General features: G+C 60.0%; 1 protein-coding gene across 2 annotated transcripts; it reads left to right on the forward strand.

The window, feature by feature from the left end:
• Positions 1 to 1607: 1607 nt before the first annotated feature.
• Positions 1608 to 13686, forward strand: TMEM39B (transmembrane protein 39B). 2 transcript variants are annotated; one of them, XM_071576873.1, is made up of 9 exons: positions 1608 to 1685; positions 3575 to 3762; positions 6856 to 7075; positions 7357 to 7440; positions 8062 to 8216; positions 9893 to 10229; positions 11295 to 11482; positions 11845 to 11965; positions 13308 to 13686. In XM_071576873.1, exons 2-9 carry the CDS (start codon positions 3635 to 3637, stop codon positions 13542 to 13544), a joined length of 1470 nt encoding a protein of 489 aa, XP_071432974.1. In that variant the 5' UTR covers positions 1608 to 1685; positions 3575 to 3634; the 3' UTR covers positions 13545 to 13686. The 2 variants fall into 2 exon arrangements, with proteins under 2 accessions (XP_071432974.1, XP_071432975.1); XM_071576874.1 differs by lacking the exon at positions 1608 to 1685 and adding an exon at positions 2344 to 2578.
• The last annotated feature ends 2727 nt before the right edge of the window (positions 13687 to 16413 follow it).

Genomic DNA, 16413 nt, shown 5'->3' on the forward strand with positions numbered 1-16413 from the left:
CCTGCAGCCTGGATGGGCCCTCCCAGTGGCCCCAGAGCAGGAGGGACCAGCTGGGATGTGTCTGCTGGAGATGCAGAGGAGAACAGGCTTCCCTGGGAACGAGCCCAGATGGAGCTTTTGGGGAGGAAAACAGGGCTGAGGGAAATTCCTCTTTAATTGATAACCCTGTACCACGTTGGATGAGACTTTGGACACGTGCCCTGCTCGTCAGCCACGAGGGGGAGGAATTCCTGCAGGTTATCCAGGGACTCCCATCCCAGTGGAGTTGTTACTCCTCACTTTCTCCTCGGGAAGCTCCACTCTGTGAGCACAGAACACAAACCTTTGCAGTTGCTGCTCAGCTGAGCCTTCCATCTGTTGGAATGGGAGTGTTTGCCAGAGGGATGAGTCTCCAGGGAGCTGCTTTCAGAGCTGATCAAGGAGCACAGTTAAGACACTTCCCTGGGAAATAGGAACCTGCCAGCTCCTGAGGAGTGCTGGAGAACACCCTTGGATCCCACCAGAGCAGCTGCTGTCTGTTGGAACACTGAAATACAAAGTGTTTTCTGATGAAACTGTTACTTTTACCACTGAATTTGGAACTAGATGCGACCAAAAAGCTTCATGCATCTTGTTACAGTTGCAAAGCTGATATTTTTTTGACCTGAAAAACGTTTTTAACCTGCTGTTGGTACATCCTGCTGCCTTTGTAGTTGACTCTGTTAAACCACAGGTGTCTGGATGCTCCTGGGATTTGATGGCTTTGCACGTTCGGGTTGGGAAGGACCTCCAAGACCATCAAATCCAACCTGTGCCCACCTTGTCCCCAGCCCAGAGCACTGAGTGCCACATCCAGTTCTTTGGACACCTCCAGGGGTGGGGACTCCACCACCTCCCTGGGCAGCCCCTTCCGAAGCCCTTGAGGAATTAAATCGTCATTAATTTCAGAGTTGCCTTTGCCTCCAGCTGGTTCTCAGCATCGTCAAGTGCTCCATCTGCACCAACCCCCACAAACTGAGGAAATCACTGAAAAAACACCACGAGCAGATGATGAAGCTGCTGCAAACCGACCAAAGTGACTCACAGCTCCAAAATAACTGGTGTGAAGAGCCTGGTGACCTCCTGCCTCGAGCAGTGCCCTGTGTGTGCCACCCTTGTGCAGCTCCGGGTGGGATGTGATGCCCATTCCGTGCAACAAAGGCCTGGCCATGCATTTCTTTTGGCTTCCAGCGGCTGTTTCTCTGCGTTCATGGCCACAGGGAGGAGTGTGTGCGGGGTCTGACCCCTTTGGGGGGGTGTCTGTCGCCTTTGTGCGGGTCTGTCCCCTTTGGGAGGGGAGAGACACCGGCGGGCACTGGGACCCTGCGGCGCGCCAGGTGGGAGGGGGCGTGACCAAAGCGGGGGCGTGGTTATGCAAATTAGGACCTGGCTATGTAGAATGGGCGTGGCCTCCTATTAGTGGGGCGTGTTTATGCAAATTGAATAATTGTTATGCAAAATGGGCGTGGTTAAATCGTGTTTGAGGCGTGGCCATGCAAATTGAGTTGCCTGTTGAGTGGGCGTGGCCATGTAGGTCAGGGGCGTGGTTATGCGGATTGTGCGTGGCCAGCGCGTCGCGCCCTGGCGGAGATTGTCCCCCGCCGGCCGCCGTCGCGGCCCGCCCGCCATATTGCGGCCGGCGCGGTCGGAGCGGCGGCGGGCGATGGGTGAGGGGGCCCGGGAGGGCGGCGGGGCCGGGCCGGGCCGGGCGGGGAGCGGAGCGGGCGGGGGGAGCCCCGCCGGCAGCCGCAGGAGCGGCCCGTGCGGCGGGCGGGGCGCGGCACAGCCCCACGGCTCGCCCCGCCCCGCCCCGCCGTGCTGAGGGCGGCGCGGCCTCGCCCCGAGCCCACAGAGCGCCGTCACCGCCGCGGGCTCGGTGGGCGCTCAGGAGACCCCTCGGAGCCCGCAGTGCCGCCCTGCAGGTCGCGGGTGCCCCGGGGAGGGGCTGCAGAGCCCCCACGGGCTCCCCCGAGGGTCCCGGCCGGGCCCCTCTGCTCTCCTACAGCCCCCGCTTGTGCCCCCACGTTTCCCTCTCGCTGCTCCCCCAGTGCCCCCTCCCGTTCTCCAGCAGCCCCACTGGCACCCCAGAATTTCCCCCTCATTGCCCCCCCTTGCGCCCCCAAACCCCTTTCGGCCCCCTCAGCCCTTCCATAGACCCCACTTGTCCCCCCACAGTCCCCTCTGACAGACCCCCTGGGCCCCCCCTGTACTTCTTCAGCCCCACTTTTGCCCCCTGGAGCCCTCGTGGCTCCTTCCTGCCCCTCTATAGACCCCAACCCCCCTGTCTGTCCCCTCTCAGCCTCCCCTGCTCCATCAGAGCTGCTGCACCCCCAGAACGCACCCCAGGAGCTCCCGGGTGTCCCCCCGGCCAGCACAAGGACAGGTTTGCTGCAGGACCCCTGAGCTCAGCAGCAGCTTTGAAACTCCTCCAAGAACACTCTCGAAACCCTCAGCAAATACTTTTTGCCCCGAGTGGTGCAAACTGCAACTTTTCCCCCAGGAAAAGGGACAATTCAGCAACTGGTCTGACCTGAGTTTGCTCCCAGCTCAGATTTCACTTGTAAATGGGGTTTGATCACCTTGTGCTTTCTCTAAAGTTGGGCAGGTTCTCCTGAGGTTTAAAAGGATCCAGGGAAGGTTGGAAACCTTGGGGTTGGTGTTTACAGTGAGGCAAAGATCACTGGATTTGGCTAAAGTTGGGCCTCTGTGCTGTGCAAACATAGAACAGCAACTAAGAATGTGTTATTTTTCCCAGTCTTAAGGAGCCAAAAGGGAAAAAGCCTCTGTAATTCCCTGGGAAATGAAAAAAAAGAGTTGTAATCTCCAATTTCAGCACAAAATTGGGCAAAGGGGACCTGGGAAATAATTTCCTGAGTCCTTTGGGGGAGTTCTTGAGCATCTCTGGGTGTCTCTGCTGATTAAATTCCCTGGGAACTGCCTTGGCTTGGGAGAGAGGCAGGAAAAGCTCCCTGGAAGCCCCCACGCCTCAGGCCTTGGGCTCTCCATGAGTTCTCAGCACCTCAACGAGCTGTGCTGCCTGTCCCGGGGGCTTGGAGGGCTCTGGGTGCTGATCCAGAGCCTGGGGAAATGCAGGAGCCAGGGAGGGGGTGGGAGTGGGAGTGGGAGCAGAGGAGGGAGCAGGAATTCCTGATCAGTGACTGATCTGTGTGAGGAGGGATCCCTGATCAATGATCAATCTGTGTGAGCAGCATCCCTGATCAATGATCCATCTGTGAGAGGAGGGATCCCTGATCAATGACTGATCTGTGTGAGCAGCATCCGTGATCAATGACTGATCTGTGCAAGCAGTGGGGGGGCTTGGGAGGGATTCAAACCCCCTCATTGCAGCCCCCACACCCCCCGGGAGCCTCCTCTGCCCTGGGGGGGCTTGGGAAGGATCCAAACCCCCTTCCTGGGAGCCACCTCTGCCCTGGGTGAGCTCCAGAGGGATCCAGACTGGGATCCGTGGCAATGGGAGCGCAGGAGTGAGCAGCGATCCCTGATCAATGACCGCTCTGTGTGAGCAGCGATCCCTGATCAATCTCTGTGCTTGCAGTGGTGGTGCCGGCGCCGATCCCGCTCCCGCTCCCGCAGTGAGCAGCTCCAGGGCCCGGGCATGGCCGGGGGCCGGCGGGGCCCCAGCAGGACGTCCTACTGCCGCAGCCCCCTGTGCGAGCCCGGCAGCGCCGGCGGGGCCGCTCACGCCGCGGGCTCCTCCGTCACGGGCGTGCGCTCCCGCACCAGGTACGGCCCTGCTCCGGCCCCGGGAGCTCCGCCCTGGGGGGATCCAAACCCCTCCCCGGGGGCAGCTCTGCCCTGGAGCATCCAAACCCCTCACTGTGACAACCCACACCCCTCCCCGGGACCACCTCTGCCCTGGGGGGCATCCAGACCCCTCCCCGGGGGCAGCTCTGCCCTGGGGGGATCCAAACCCCTCCCCGGGACCACCTCTGCCCTGGGGGGTATCCAGACCCCTCCCCGGGGCCAGCTCTGCCCTGAGGGGGCATCCAGACCCCTCACTGTGACACCCACACCCCTCCCCGGGGCCACCTCTGCCCTGGGGGGATCCAGACCCCTCACTGTGGCACCCACACCCCTCCCCGGGACCACCTCTGCCCTGGGGGGCATCCAGACCCCTCCCCGGGGGCAGCTCTGCCCTGGGGGGATCCAGACCCCTCCCCGGGGCCAACTCTGTCCTGGGGGGATCCAGACCCCTCCCCGGGGGCAGCTCTGCCCTGGGGGGGATCCAGACCCCTCCCCGGGGCCAACTCTGTCCTGGGGGGATCCAGACCCCTCCCCGGGGCCAACTCTGTCCTGGGGGGATCCAGACCCCTCCCCGGGGCCAACTCTGTCCTGGGGGGATCCAGACCCCTCCCCGGGGCCAGCTCTGCCCTGAGGGGGCATCCAGACCCCTCACTGTGACACCCACACCCCTCCCCGGGGCCACCTCCGCCCTGGGGGGATCCAAACCCCTCCCCGGGGCCACCTCTGCCCTGGGGGGGATCCACACCCCTCACTGTGACACCCACACCCCTCCCCGGGGCCACCTCTACCCTGGGGGGGATCCAAACCCCTCCCCGGGGCCACCTCTGCCCTGGGGGGGATCCACACCCCTCACTGTGACACCCACACCCCTCCCCGGGGCCACCTCTGCCCTGGGGGGGATCCAACCCCCCTCACTGTGGCACCGACATCCCCTGGAGCCAACGCTACCCTGGGGGGATCCAGACCCCTCACTGTGGCACCCACACCCCCTCCCTGGGGCACCCAAACCTCCTTACTGTGGCACCCACATCCCCTGGAGCCACCTCTGACCTGGGGGGGATCCAGACCCCTCCCTATGGCCCCCACAGCCCCCCCAGGGCCAGCTCTGCCCTCGGGGGGATTCAAACCCCCTCCCTGGGAGCCACCTCTGCCCTGGAGGGACCAGAGGGATCCAAACCCCCTCCCTGGGAGCCACCTCTGCCCTGGAGGGACCAGAGGGATCCAAACCCCCTCCCTGGGAGCCACCTCTGCCCTGGAGGGACCAGAGGGATCCAAACCCCCTCCCTGGGAGCCACCTCTGCCCTGGAGGGACCAGAGGGATCCAAACCCCCTCCCTGGGAGCCACCTCTGCCCTGGAGGGACCAGAGGGATCCAAACCCCCTCCCTGAGAGCCACTTCTGCCCTGGGGGAGCTTGGGAGGGATCCAGACCCCCTGGTTTTTCCCCTGTGGCTCAGCAGGTTGTGAACCCCCAGTGTCCTCCTTTTCTGCCTCTTGTAATTTCCCTGAGACTCTTGAAGTTTTCCCACCCCATGACAGACCCCCAGGAGTGTCCAAACCCTTTAGTGACCATGGAATTAAAAGTAAAAACAGAAATAAGTTTTTATCCAAAGCTCAGCTCTGGCATTCAGGTTGTTGCATTCCCTGTGCCCCGAGGTCTGTGTCGAGTGAGGCATTTTGGGGCAGAGTTCAGCTGGGTCAGGTGATGTTTGGGCTGCAGGGGGTTTGTCAGGATCACATCCAGCTGGTTTCTGTGGCTGAGGTGGAGGAGCAAGGAGAAGTCAAGCACCAGGACGTGCCTTATGAACTCTGCAAAGAAAATGTGCAATCTGTCTTAACACACCCCCAGCTGAGGGCCCTGGGCCAGGAATTTGTAGGGATCCAAGACAAGTCACTGCAAGGCCAAAGGTGGAGCAACCCCCCAGTGCTGGGAGAGCACACACAGCTCCTTATCACAGGTAGGGAATGCACAGCTCCCCACCCAGCTCATCTCCAAGGAATCTGGGCTTTTCACAAGGGTATGTGGTGATAAAACCAGGGGGAATGGCTGCCCACTGCCAGAGGGCAGGGAGAGATGGGATACTGGGAAGGAATTCCTCCCTCTGAGGGTGGGCAGGCCCTGGCACAGCTTGGGCAGAGCAGCTGTGGCTGCCCCATCCCTGGGAGTGTCCAAGGCCAGGCTGGAGCAACCTGGGACAGTGGGAGGTGTCCCTGCCCATGGCAGAGGGACTGGATGAGCTTTAAGGTCCCTTCCAACCCAAAGCATTCCATGATTCCACAATTTATCAACGCTGAGAAGCTGAATCTCTTTCAGTTTGGGAATCTGGGCATTTCAGAGACACAGCTCAGATTCCCAAGATTTCCCCCTTATTTTAGCCTTTCAATCTTCCATTTTAAACCAGGCCCTGATCCAGTTGGTTCCCCCCAGATCTGGGACTTGGGTGGTTTCATTCTGGGATTTTTCAATGGGAGTCTGTGCTCTGTAGTTTCTTTGAAACCCACACCCAGATTCCTTTGCCTGTTGTTATTTAGAGATTGCAAATCAGGGGAGATGTGTCTGGTGTATCTTAATTCCCTCTGATTAAAGGATCTGTCTGGATCCTGTGCTCACACAGGAACACACCTCTGGCTAAACTCGTTTTTCCTCCTCGGGTGAATGGAAGGTGAAGAATGAACAAGGGCTTGTGTGTAATTGCTCTGTCTTTCATGTTCAAGCACTCTTAGATATGTAAATAGCAACCTGAGGTCTAAAAGCTTCCAATTAATTAAGAGAGCCACTGGTTGTCCCTCGAGGAGCACAACACAGCCCTGCGTTTGAACCTGACTCAGCACAGGGGATTTAATATCAAATGACCTGGTGCTGCAGCTGGCCTGGTTCCAGGTATTGCTTTCTCTGGGCAAACTCCTGCTCACATCTGCCTGCAGGAGCCATCCTGGGCATCTCTGGGTGCTGACACTTGTGGTGTGTGGCAGCCACTCGTTTTCTTGGGTTTCTGAGTCACTACTAGCCCACTGTGTGGGTGGGCAGGAGGACAATGCCATGCTCCTTCCTGACTCTTGGCTTCCCTTGGCAGGAGTGGCTCAGGGACAGGCCTTTCCAGCCCCCCTCTGGCAGCACAGACAGTGGTCCCCCTGAGGCACTGTAAGATCCCAGAGCTGCCTGTGGAGAGGAGTGTCCTGTTCGAGCTCCAGCTCTTCTTCTGCCACCTCGTCGCTCTCTTTGTCCACTACATCAACATCTACAAGACAGTGTGGTGGTACCCACCCTCCCATCCTCCCTCCCACACGTCACTGGTAAGCACCAGAGGGCAGATGATGCTCAGTTTGCCCCTTGGATCACTAGACATAAAGTTTTATATCTATAAATATGTGTATGTTTGATGAAAGCTACACCTGATGCTTCAGTTGCTCCTGCAACTCTTATGTTGCCAGATTTTGGGCACTGTCTGCCTGCTTGGCATTCTCTGATCTTGGAGGAGAGTCCAATGAGAATGGAATGATTTGGGAGCTTCCCTGTTGCATGTGGGTTTGTGGTGCCTCATGGAAATGGAGTCATTTTGGTTTTGTCCCCACAGAACTTTCACCTCATCGACTTCAACGTGCTGACGGTGACGACCATCGTGCTGGCGCGGCGCCTCATCGGTGCTGTTGTGAAGGAGGTAAAGCCCCAGGCACATCCCACAGCTCTTCTTGCAGGGGAACTGCAAAGCTTTGTGTCCCTTCTGCAGTTCCAGACTCCTCTGTCCTTTCCTGAAGAGCTCTGTGATACCCCCAAGTCAGAATCCCAGGCATGGTTTGTAACGGGAAGAGCAAAGAACAGAACTGAGAGCCCCAAACCACCTTTCCTGACCCCCTTGTCCTTCTGGGGTTGTCTCTGAATTACTGTCTCAACTAGACCATAGTGATTCTACTTCCCTCCTCCTATTTGGCTCTTTTCCTGTTCTCTCCATCTCTCCCCAAGGAAGAGCCAGTGAGTGTCTGCTCACTGTGGGAGCATCCTGTGGTGAGCAGGGCCAGGAGGGTGGGCTGGTCACACCTGAACTACCAGACCTTAACAAGGAACTCGGAGAGCTCTCCTCACTCCAGCCTGAGGAAGGAGGCCCGGATTCCAGAGATTTTGGAGAGTCCACATTCCACAGAAGGCCTCCCCATCCTGGTGTCCCTCAGCCTTTCACTGGTGCTTCCTTCATGCCTGTGGGGTTGATTTACAGATGGAGTTTGCTCCCTGTAGAAGAGGGAATGATCCTGCTCTCTGCCCAGCTCTCTCCTCTGTCCCACAGGCTTCCCAGAGTGGCAAAGTGTCCCTGCCACGCTCCGTGTTCCTGGTGGTCACTCGCTTTGCTGTCCTGACGGGCACGGGCTGGAGCCTGTGCCGGTCCATCATCCACCTCTTCAGAACCTACTCCTTCCTCAACCTCCTGTTCCTGTGCTACCCGTGAGTGTCCCTGTGCCACAGCTTGGGCATCTCATGGGCACTGCAGGGAGGGTTGGGATGGAACCTCCAAAAGAGCTCAACTACCTGGTCACAGAGTCTACACTGCACCTTCCCCTCTTGCTGTGTCTCATTCCTTGCTGGCAGGGCAGATCTTCAGCATTTCCCTGCATTTCAGCTTGATGTGAGCCCTGATTATTAGATTGCCTTTTGTCCTCTGAAAGGGCTGTGTGCTTTTCCCATAGTATTCAAAACCCTCATGGCTTTGGTTTCCCCTGGTGCCTGGGTGCCCCTGCAGGAATCAAACAGCCTCCCTGCTTTGTGTTAACTGACAAAAGGCAGCTGGTTTTGTTTCCAGTCATGTGTGGAAATGGCTCCCTTTTCCCTGATGGATGCAGGGGGAAGCATCCATAAAGATCTGAGGCTTCTGCTTGTGTTTGAGCTCAGTGGTGAAGCTCTTTCCAGGAGTTCCTAAAGGTACTAAAGGCCATTCAGAATCACAGAGTCATGGAATGGTTTGGGGTGGAAGGGACATTAAAGATCATCCAGTCTCACCCTCTGACTGCCATAGGCAGGGACACCTTCCACTATCCCAGGTTAATCATAGAATGGATTGGGTTGGAAAAGAGCTCTGAGATCAGCAAGTCCAACCCTTGATCCAACCCCACTGTGATCACCAGCCCAGGGCACAGAGTGCCCTGGGCTGGTGATCACAGTAGGGTTGGATCAAGACATGGTGGATTCTCCCAGTGGGGTTGGATCAAGACATGGTGGATTCTCACAGTAGGGTTGGATCAAGACATGGTGGATTCTCACTCAGTGCCACATCCACAGAATCACAGAATGGATTGGGTTGGAAAAGACCTCTGAGATCATCAAGTCCAACCCTTGGTCCAACTCCAGTCCCTTTACCAGATCATGGCACTCAGTGCCACGGCCAAGCTCAGCTGAAAAACCTCCAGGGATGGGGAATCCACCCCCTCTCTGGGCAGCCCATTCCAATCCCTGAGCACTCTCTCTGCAAAGAAATTTTTTCTCATCTCCAACTTCAATTTCCCCTGGCAGAGCTTGAGCCCATCGTGCCCCCTTGTCCTATTGCTGAGTGCCTGGGAGAAGAGACCAACCCCCAGCTGGCCAGAACTTCCCTTCAGGGAGTTCCAGACAGTGCTGAGGTCACCTCTGAGCCTCCTCTTCTCCAGGCTGAACACCCCCATCTCCCTCAGCCTCTCCCCACAGCACTTGTACTCCAGTCCCTTCTCCAGCCTTGTTGCTCTTCTCACTTGGGTTGGAAGAGACCTCTGAGATCATCAAGTCCAACCCTTGGTCCAACTCCAGTCCCTTTACCAGATCATGGCACTCAGTGCCATGTCCACCTCCAGGGATGGGGAATCCACCCCCTCTCTGGGCAGCCCATTCCAATCCCTGAGCACTCTCTCTGCAAAGAGTATTTTCTGCTCTCCAACTTCAATTTCCCCTGGCAGAGCTTGAGCCCCCCCTTGTCCTGTTGCTGAGTGCCTGGTTGCTCCAACCTGGCCTTGGACACTCGCAGGGATGGGACAACCAGAGGGCTCCAGGGCCCCTCCCAGTGGCTTTAGGAAGGGGCTGTGACCAGAGCCCTCTGTGCTGCAGCAGAGGGAGCTCCCCAGGACTAACAGCCCTTCTGCTCTGTGCCACCCCAGGTTCGGGATGTACATTCCCTTCCTCCAGCTGAACTGTGACTTCAGGAAGGCCGGGCTGTTTGCCCAGGTGGCCACCATCGGGCCCAGGGACGCGGGCGAGGTGGGGGCCCGGGGCAGGGACTACCTGACGGTGCTGAAGGAGACGTGGAAGCAGCACACGCGGCAGCCGCAGGGGCTGGAGGCCATGCCCACCCACGCCTGCTGCCTCTCGCCCGACCTCATCCGCAGCGAGGTCGAGTACCTCAAGATGGACTTCAACTGGCGCATGAAGGAGGTGCTGGTCAGCTCCATGCTCAGTGCCTACTACGTGGCCTTCGTGCCCGTCTGGTTCGTGAAGGTGAGCGAGGGCGGGTGGCACTGCCCTGTGGTGGCAGCTCGAGGCAGGACAGGGTGGCATTCCTGGTGGGTGGCACAGCAAGACAAGGTGTCTCATAGGGGGTCTGTCCCTGGTGCTCCCACCTGCTGCCAGCTGGGCATGGGGGGCATCTGGAACTGTCTGCATGTTTTTGGTGATGGGTGATGGTGGCACAGGAGTTCTGCATCAACCATTCTATGTCAGTACTGGGTGATGCTGGCACAGGAGTTATAAATCAGCCATGCCATGTGGGTGCTGGGTGATGATGGCACAGGAACTCTACATGATAGAATCACAGAATGGATTGGGTTGGAAAAGACCTCTGAGATCAGCAAGTCCAACCCTTGATCCAACCCCACTGTGATCACCAGCCCAGGGCACTGAGTGCCCTGGGCTGGTGATCACAGTGGGGTTGGATCAAGACATGGTGGATTCTCACTCAGTGCCACATCCACAGAATCACAGAATGGATTGGGTTGGAAAAGACCTCTGAGATCATCAAGTCCAACCCTTGGTCCAACTCCAGTCCCTTTACCAGATCATGGCACTCAGTGCCACGGCCAAGCTCAGCTGAAAAACCTCCAGGGATGGGGAATCCACCCCCTCTCTGGGCAGCCCATTCCAATGCCTGAGCACTCTCTCTGGGAAGGATTTTTTCCTGCTCTCCAACTTCAATTTCCCCTGGCAGAGCTTGAGCCCATCGTGCCCCCTTGTCCTATTGCTGAGTGCCTGGGAGAAGAGACCAACCCCCACCTGGCCAGAACTTCCCTTCAGGCAGTTCCAGACAGTGCTGAGGTCACCTCTGAGCCTCCTCTTCTCCAGGCTGAACACCCCCAGCTCCCTCAGCCTCTCCCCACAGCACTTGTGCTCCAGTCCCTTCTCCAGCCTCTGTGGGTGCTCCTTTCCAAGCAGGATTACCAGCTCCACACAGAGCCCTTGTTCTACCTGCCTGAGTGCTTTGTGCTTTGATGGCTCTGGCAGGTGGAGCTGTCCAAACACGTTGTCACACAATTCCCAAACGTGTCACACCTCCCTGTCCCCCCACAGAACACTCAGTACTACGACAAGCGCTGGTCCTGTGAGCTGTTCCTGCTGGTTTCCATCAGCACCTCGGTGATCCTGATGCAGTACCTGCTCCCTGCCCGCTACTGTGACCTGCTCCACAAGGCTGCAGCACACCTGGGCTGCTGGCAGAAGGTGGATCCAGCCCTCTGCTCCAACGTGCTGCAGCACCAGTAAGGAATTCTCTCCTGGGGTTCTCTCTCAGCTGGTGGGGTGGGCAGAGCCTGGGCAGGAGGCTCAACCTGAAAAAATAGAGGGAGAAAACTGAGTGGAGCTGTGGGCTGACACCTCCAACAGCACAGACACTCTGTGCAGTCTCCCCTGCCAAGCTCAGCCACCAGAGCTGATTCTTGGCAAGGCTCCTGCTGCCCCTGGCCACAGGTACCTGCCACTTGTCACTGCCCTGGGGACACACCGTGAGGGGCCAACCTGCCCTCCTGGAGCAGCCCCCGAATGCTCCGCTCTGGCAGTGGGAGGGCAGCAGCCCCTGGTTGTGCCCTGTGTGGGCAGGACTGAGGGCTCTGCGTTCCTGCAGGTGGACTGAGGAGTGCATGTGGCCTCAGGGGGTGCTGGTGAAGCACAGCAAGAACGTGTACAAGGCCGTGGGGCACTACAACGTGGCCGTGCCCTCCGACGTCTCGCACTTCCGATTCCACGTAAGGCCCCGTCTCCTTCCTGGGAAGGGAGGGATGGCACCTGGGCAGGGACGTGGGCCTCGTGTCCCAGGGGCTGCCAGAGGTGGCTTTCCAAGCAGGATCAGTGCCCAGGGTGGGGGATCAGTGCCCAGGGTGGGGGATCAGTGCCCAGAGTGGGGGAATCAGTGCCCAGGATGGGGGAATCAGTGCCCAGGATGGGGGATCAGTGCCCAGGGTGGGGGATCAGTGCCCAGGATGGGGGATCAGTGCCCAGAGTGGGGGAATCAGTGCCCAGGATGGGGGATCAGTGCCCAGGGTGGGGGATCAGTGCTCAGGGTGGGGGGATCAGTGCCCAGGGTGGGGGGATCAGTGCCCAGGGTGGGGATCAGTGCCCAGAGTGGGGATCAGTGCCCAGAGTGGGGGATCAGTGCCCAGGGTGGGGATCAGTGCCCAGAGTGGGGGAATCAGTGCCCAGGATGGGGGATCAGTGCCCAGAGTGGGGAATCAGTGCTCAGGGTGGGGGGATCAGTGCCCAGGGTGGGGGGATCAGTGCCCAGGGTGGGGATCAGTGCCCAGAGTGGGGATCAGTGCCCAGAGTGGGGGATCAGTGCCCAGGGTGGGGATCAGTGCCCAGAGTGGGAATCAGTGCCCAGAGTGGGGAATCAGTGCCCAGGGTGGGGGATCAGTGTCCAGAGTGGGGGGATCAGTGCCCAGGGTGGGGGATCAGTGCCCAGGGTGGGGGATCAGTGCCCAGGATGGGGGATCAGTGCCCAGGGTGGGGATCAGTGCCCAGGGTGGGGGGATCAGTGCCCAGGGTGGGGGATCAGTGCCCAGAGTGTGGGAATCAGTGCCCAGGGTGGGGGATCAGTGCCCAGGGTGGGGGGATCAGTGCCCAGAGTGGGGATCAGTGCCCAGAGTGGGGGGATCAGTGCCCAGGGTGGGGGATCAGTGCCCAGGGTGGGGAATCAGTGCTCAGGGTGGGGTGATCAGTGCCCAGGGTGGGGGGATCAGTGCCCAGGATGGGGGATCAGTGCCCAGGGTGGGGATCAGTGCCCAGGGTGGGGGATCAGTGCCCAGGGTGGGGGGATCAGTGCCCAGGGTGGGGGGATCAGTGCCCAGGGTGGGGATCAGTGCCCAGGGTGGGGGATCAGTGCCCAGAGTGGGGATCAGTGCCCAGGGTGGGGATCAGTGCCCAGGGTGGGGGATCCCTGGGTTCAGGGCAGCATCTCTCAGCCCTGCTGCCAGAGGGGTGACTCCAATCAGAGGCAGTCATGGGTAAATGTGTCTCCAGAGGGGAATCCCACCCAAAACCCATCCCAAAGGTTCTGCCTCTTACCCAGTGCCTCCCCATGTTCTCCCACAGTTCTTTTTCAGCAAACCACTGAGAATCCTCAACATCCTGATCCTGCTGGAAGGAGCCGTCATCTTCTACCAGCTTTACTCGCTGATTTCCTCGGAGAAGTGGCACCAGACCATCTCCCTGGCTCTGATCCTCTTCAGCAACTACTACGCCTTCTTCAAGCTGCTGCGTGACCGTCTGGTGCTGGGCAAAGCCTACTCCTATGCTGCCAGCAGGGACTCAGAGCAGAAGTTAAATTAAAACAATTGCACTGATGCTCAGCTTATTACAGAACAAACAAAAGAACAAGGAACCCTCAGAGCTTTGTATTTTTGTTACCACTGCTTTTTTTTTTCTTTGATAACTGATGTAATTAAAAGGAAAAAACATATTTTTTTACTCACAACAAGTTGTTTGTGTGTTTGTTTGGTTGGTTAAATCCCTCCCAGAGGCCCCTGCTCTCCAGGAAGGGCTGGTGGTGGTTGTGTGTGTGTTGTTTGTTAATGGTGCTGAGCTTTGAGAGGTGCAGTGATGGATTGGGAGTGGGAAGGTGGGAATTCAGGTGTGTTAAAACTCCCACGGTTCCATCTGGGTTCCTTTAGGAGGGCTGAGCCCTCATCCCATCCTTTTGGGGACCCCCAAGGAGCTCCTGTGCCCCCTGATGTTCTGTGGCTGTTGGAAAGGGGGTGGTGGCGCCCTAAAATGTGGGGTTTATTTGCTGCAAAACCCCAGTCCGAGGTCTGGGGGGGTGTGAGGGGTCCTGTGTGTGAGGAGGGGACACGGGGGGAGCAGGGAGGGACGGGGGGGACACGAGGGGAGCAGGGAGGGACACGGGGGGAGCAGGGAGGGACACGGAGGGAGCAGGGAGGGACACGGAGGGAGCAGGGAGGGACAGGGGGGGACACGAGGGGAGCAGGGAGGGACAGGGGGGTAACTGGGGGAATTTAGGGGGGCTCCAGCCGCCCCCCTTTGCCGTGTTACCGGTGGGTCGGGTGTTCCCCCTCCTTCACCGCCCACTGCCCAACCTGCCCACCGGGGCTGCGCGGGGCCGGTGGGACCCCCGGACTGGAGGAAGAGGAGGAGGAGGAGGAGGAGGAGGAGGAGGAGGAGGAGGAGGAGGAAGGGGCGCAGTCGCCCCCGGCCGTCCCGGGCCCGGCCTTTGTTCGAGGGGTCCCGCTGCCGCCAGGGGGCGCCCGGAGCGCGCTCCTGATCCCGATCCCGATCCCGATCTCGATCCTGGTCCCAATCCCAGTCCTGGTCCCGAACCCGATCCTGGTCCCGATGCTGATCCCGGTGCCGGTCTCGGTCCTGATCCCACTCACAACCTCGGTCCCGGTCCCGCTTCCGATCCCGATCCCAATATCGCTCCAGATCTCAATCCCTCTCCCGACCCTCATCCCAGTCCCGATGCCAATCCCGGTTCTGATCGCGCTTTCAGTCGCTGTCCCAGTCTCGCTCCCGGTCCAGTCCCGCCGCCCCGGGGCAATTATCGCGACTGGAAGCGGAGATCCAGTCCCGGAGCGGGGTCGGGGGGAATCGGGAGCGGGAGCTGGAGCGGGATCGGGAGCAGCACAAGAACAGGGACCAGCCCAGCATCGCCCGTGGCACCGGCGGTGGAAGGAGAGTCTGTGCCGGGCAGAGCCCCGAGGGGCAGCGGGGACACGGCGGGGACCCGGAGGGGACCCGGAGGGGACAGGGAGGGGACGCGGAGGGGCAAAGGGCGCCCCGAGCGAAGCCGCCGCCGTTTCCGAGCGCTGCCGTCAGCGGGCGAAGGGCGAGGGAGAGGAAGGAGCAGCGGCAACACCGAGGGCTGGCGAGGCCCCGTGGGGGGCACAGAGAACCCCCCCGCGTGTCTCTGACTCCCGTGTGACCCCATCGGGACCAAGCCCAGGCTCCGGACGGGGTTCCCATAGGGATGGGATGGCATGGCATGGGATGGCATGGCATGGCATGGCATGGCATGTCGGGACCCCCGGGCAGCTGTGCCGCTGCCCCGGCCCCCTCCTCAGCACGGCGGGAGGAAGCGGCCGTGTCCAGCCTTTCCCGAGGATGAGGATTTCCTTCCTCCCATTGAGCAGGGCCCCTGGGGTTAGCACGCAGCCGTGGGGCGCTCGGCCACAGGATGGGGGGATCTGGCCGGGAATTGATGGGCAGAGACCCCCCCGACCCAGCCCCGCGAGCAGCGCCCTCGGGCCCGCCTGTTCCTCCCCCCGCCCGACCAGCACCCCAGAGATGAAGGACGTGGATTTGGGTGGGCACAGGATGGAAACGTGCAGCCATTTCCTCCTCTCCTTCCCTTTTTCCCAGCCTGAGTGCACTGCGGATGTTTTGGGGGCCAGGAGAAGCTGGACACGGAGATTGCTGCATTCCCAGAAAGGCTCTTCCTGCAGCTGGAAAGGGCGGTCAGCGGGAGCAGCGACACGTTTCACTTCCCCTGAGCGGGGCTTTCCCATGGCCCCTGGACGGGCTGATATCCCAGGGGACATCCCGGGGTGGGGATAATTCCCCTGGGAGCAGCCGGGCTCTCCAAGGGCACCCTTTGGGGTCTCAGTCGCCCAGGTGGTCCCAGGGGGACCCTGAGAACCCAACCCGTGCGGGCCCATGGGCAGCACCCCGGGGCTCCCTCCATCTGCCGCCTCCCCAGCCCGCTAATCCCGGGATTAGCAGCCAGATGCCAGGCGCAGGTTTGCCGCAGGTAACGAGGATGTACCGAGGTTCCCTCGGGAGGAGGTGACGGACATCAAAGTGCAGGCAATTACTGCTAATTCCTCCCGAGTGTGCCCCCGCCAGGCCTGGCATCGCCACAGGGTCCCCGAGCCAGGAGGGACAGGGGGCCCCGTGTCTGCTGGGGTCACACCCCGGGGTGCCCCAGGTTTGGGACCCCAGGATCAGGGCCGTGTTGGAGCCAAAATCCAGGCAGAAATGCCCTCCGTGGGTGGCTGAGCCGCAATGGGGATGAGCTTCGGCCTCCTGCTGCCCGCCGGGAATCCCCTCCCCGCTTCCCAGCACTTCCCAGCGGATGCAGCTGATGGGAAGTGGCTGTTTTCCCCGCAAAGCCCTTCCCAACATTCCTAGGAGGCCACGTCTCCCACCCCGACCCTGTTCCTGGGACCTGCAGTCAGTCAGTTCC

This window comes from Pithys albifrons, chromosome 24 (genome assembly GCF_047495875.1).
Source record: "Pithys albifrons albifrons isolate INPA30051 chromosome 24, PitAlb_v1, whole genome shotgun sequence".
Lineage (NCBI taxonomy): Eukaryota > Metazoa > Chordata > Aves > Passeriformes > Thamnophilidae > Pithys > Pithys albifrons.

What these genes read in the sequence shown, in the direction of transcription:
- TMEM39B (XM_071576873.1), top strand. Translation starts at nt 3,635, where the DNA reads ATGGCCGGGGGCCGGCGGGGCCCCAGCAGGACGTCCTACTGCCGCAGC. An exon ending in GGCGTGCGCTCCCGCACCAG is followed by an intron (nt 3,763 to 6,855) that starts GTACGGCCCTGC and finishes TTCCCTTGGCAG; the next exon opens with GAGTGGCTCAGGGACAGGCC. An exon ending in TCTCGCACTTCCGATTCCAC is followed by an intron (nt 11,966 to 13,307) that starts GTAAGGCCCCGT and finishes GTTCTCCCACAG; the next exon opens with TTCTTTTTCAGCAAACCACT.